The sequence below is a fragment of the Nicotiana attenuata genome, chromosome 8 (genome assembly GCF_001879085.1).
Source record: "Nicotiana attenuata strain UT chromosome 8, NIATTr2, whole genome shotgun sequence".
Classification (NCBI taxonomy): Eukaryota; Viridiplantae; Streptophyta; class Magnoliopsida; order Solanales; family Solanaceae; genus Nicotiana; species Nicotiana attenuata.
The window spans coordinates 15,571,742-15,575,559 of NC_031996.1; the positions used below are offsets into that span (position 1 = coordinate 15,571,742).

General features: G+C 33.7%; 1 protein-coding gene across 1 annotated transcript; it reads right to left on the reverse strand.

Annotated features, from left to right (window-relative positions):
• On the reverse strand, positions 1,504 to 3,105 carry LOC109231790. The gene is made up of 2 exons (XM_019397418.1): positions 2,323 to 3,105; positions 1,504 to 1,802 (listed from the first exon to the last, which is right to left on the reverse strand). Exon 1 carries the CDS (start codon positions 2,805 to 2,807, stop codon positions 2,325 to 2,327), a length of 483 nt encoding a protein of 160 aa, XP_019252963.1. The 5' UTR covers positions 2,808 to 3,105; the 3' UTR covers positions 1,504 to 1,802; positions 2,323 to 2,324.

A 3,818-nucleotide genomic window follows, 5' to 3' on the forward strand; every position in this document is an offset into this window, starting at 1 on the left:
TATGTTACTATTAGTGGCGACAAACGGGCAGGTTGAGTCTAATATGGACGGTTAACAACGGGTAATGTAAGAAACGTATAAATTATCTGATCCGATCCATATTAATACATATAGAAAATGAATAAAAATCGGCGGATATATAATATAGATATCCATATTATCCATGACTTCTTGAATATGATCATATTTGGGAGAATTTCTAATTTTCTAAACTTAAGGAACCCGCCCCTAATTTGAGTCTTTGCAAATATGAAAGTTAAATCATTGGTTATCCATTGATTATCTATTAGTTATCTATTTTTTAAGTGGATAATATGGATCTTATCCATATTTGACTATTTTTAGAAAGTTCATTATCCAACTCATTTTTAATAGATAATCTTAATGGAAGTCTGAATCTTAATCATTCAGATCTCAGACATTAAGTGCGTTTGTTTTTAAAGGTTGAATCTTAATTATTCAGATCTTAATCATTAAGTGTGTTTGTTTTTTTTACTTCACAACCACTTAATGGATCTGAATAGGTCTGTATGATCAAGATCTATAATAGAGACTTAATTTCATTAAGATGCTATCACATATTCATTATTAATTGCCACCACCGCCTACCATTTTCAACTACCACCATGCCACCACCACCAACATACTCAACCACCACCACCACCGACCACCACTACCACCACGCCACCATCATCCTCAATCATAGCCTCCATTATCGACTATCCCCACCACTCCGACCACCATCATTCTGACCCACAATCAACACTCATCCGCCTTAACTACCACAACTGCCCACCCCATTACCATCAACAACTACAGAGGACACTGCCTATCATTATAACCTACCACCACCCACCCACCACCTTCCTCAATCACAACTACTACCACCACCCGACATTATTAACTATCACCACCCACCACCATCATCCTCAATCATAATCGCCACCACTACCAATCACTACTAGCTATTAGCATGAACCACCATCATCAACCAAAACTACCACCAACCACCGCCTCTAGTCGGCATTCACCCGTTAGCCATCACCACCAACAACTATCGTATTTTTAAAAACTATACATTTTATTAATAAAATATTAGATTAGTTAGTATTTCATTTGAATTTTACATATATTAATTTTCAAATAAAGATAAATTTTATACATTCAGATGTTAAAAATCAAACCGTCTTAATTATTTTTGTTCAGAACTTAATACACATCTTAATATATTCAGATGTGTATTCAGATTCAGACGTCTTAATATTAAAAAAAACAAATGAGGCCTAAATGTCTTTTTTTGCTCATTTTACCACCACTAATTACGATCACCCGAATTCCCTAGGTCGAGAAATAATAGCACGAGGAAAAGGCCAAATTAAGTGAATTCTCGTAACGGGTTGAATGTTAATTAACTTGTGCCTTTGTAGCTTAAGAATACAAAGATTCATAACATTACCAAAAATAATAAATCCCATAGAAGAGTAAAGAGTTTGCATATAAATATGATTCATAAAAATATCCCATTAGACACTCGAAAGTGGAATAAATATGAGGAATAAAATAATACAAAATTTGCAATTGAACAATAAATTTCATTTGATTCTTGAAACGAAAATACGACATCAAATAGAAAAATATAATACAAGAGTGAATCATCTTTAATTACAGAGAGAGAGAAAGAGAGCCAGAGAGAACATAAAGTACGTAGAACATTTTCTCCTCCTTTTTCACTGGCTTAATATTTCTGATTGTTTCATTCAACCACTGGACATCACCACCTCTGCCACTGATTCATCTGAAGACTGAAAATTGCAAAAACATGTATCAATCTCTCACGACCACACGATTAAGAAATTAAAACATCACCAGTAAATAATATTAAAATATATTTTTGAATTTTTTAATTTAAATTATTGACTATTAAATTAAAGTGACGCTGATTGAAAAAAATGAATGACCGCCGATATAAAAATGTGGTCTAGTGGACAATAAAATGAGATTAAATCATAGAAGATCATAGTCCAAATTTCGTCAAGAAAAAAAATAAATAAACGTACCTTTCATCATTAAATTGTCGGAGGCTATTTGCTCACAATGTTTAAATCAAATCAAGTAGTGCAGTTACAAAATTAATTGCAAGTATCTGTATTTGCTCTCAATGTTGTATATATATATATATATATATATAAAATAGGTTATATACTAAACTTACATAAATTTTATATACTTTTTCAAACGAAAAATTAAAAAAAATCGATATTTTATGAGATAATCGAGATGTCCACAAATTGACTGAACGAAATAAAAAGATTTTGTAATTACCGTTATATTTCAGCTCGTTGAGAGGGGCTCCTCCAAAACCCAGCACCATAAAACTTGTCCCACATTTCCTTCTCCAATTCCAGCGCATCCTTATCAGATTCTAGGTTTCCGCCGCCGACCACCGCAATAGGGCTAGAAATAGGATAACTATGAATTAGCTCCATTTCATCACAGCCACTGTGTCCTTTCGACGGCAAAAGTCCTTTTTTCGACAACCGATTTCTACGTTTTTTCCTCAATGCCTTACGACAAAGTCCAGCAGGTACTTTATATACAGCCAAAACCAACAAATTCACAATTCCACATGGACAACAACAAGCCACCGCCGCACATCCCGCCGTTGCACCTCCGGCAACCTCCGCTAACCGAGCCTTTCGAACACCCACACCGCCGCGTGATGACGAGCAATCTTGAGTGCATAAAAGAGGTTGTCTTTTGTCTAATGATAATAATGGTGGTGACCGTATAATAATTGGTCTCGTCATATCATGCACTAAAATTGAAGAAGAAGAAGAGATTTTAATTTTCTCAATTTTTTGTACAACTTTTTGAGTTGTAACGAATTGAGATGATTTCAAAAGGCAGAGGTTTCGGAGGGGGAAACAAGTTTTTTTTTTTGGATCTAAGGGAAATATGCCCCCTCTCCGAAATGGTTGGAGATTTTTTTGACTAAAGAGAGGGGAATATAATGAGTTTTTTTTTTAAGATTGGTGAATTTTGGGTTATAAAAAGATTTATTGGTGCTTATCTGTTTTGCTATTTGTTTTTCTTTGGTTTTGATTGATCCAAGAAAATATACTAATGGTTTAGGTGTTTGAGGTATGATAATATAGTGGAAGGGAGAAAAACAAGGTTTGTCCTATAGGGGTCCGAGGAAGTAGGGATGAGTTTTAAAGAAGATATTATCGTTTGTTTGGTACGAGGGATAAGAGATAACTAATTTCAAAATTAAATTTGAGGTAAGTTTATCCTAAATTTGATTGGAACAAAATCTTCGTAAAACTAATCTCGTGGCTAGTTATCCCGGGATTATATTGTTTTTTATTTCTATGGAGGGGGAGGAGGGTGACTAATCTGTAATAATCAATCACAGGACAACTTGTTTCTCAATCAAACGACCCCTAAGGAGTACTTTTTGGCTTAAATTTAAGGGGGAATACTTTTTTTTTTGCATGAATATAAAACTAATAATTAAACCTGTTTTGAAAATACTTTTTTAAAATTTATTGATTTTATCTCAAATGAAATAGGGGCAAAGTCTGTGTTTACCTTATATTTTTCGGATTTTATTTACGAGATTACACTAAATATGTTATTGTTGTTATTGAATAGACATTAATAAGTAGGAAGTACGATAAGTTTTATTGCAAAATATGTAGGCCCTTAAATTGCGAGTGTGAGTTGAGGTTAGGGGGACAAGGATACGTGTGGGAGTTAAATAGGAGTGATAGAGGTAGGACAAGATAAAGGTATATTTTAATATTATACAATAGGGG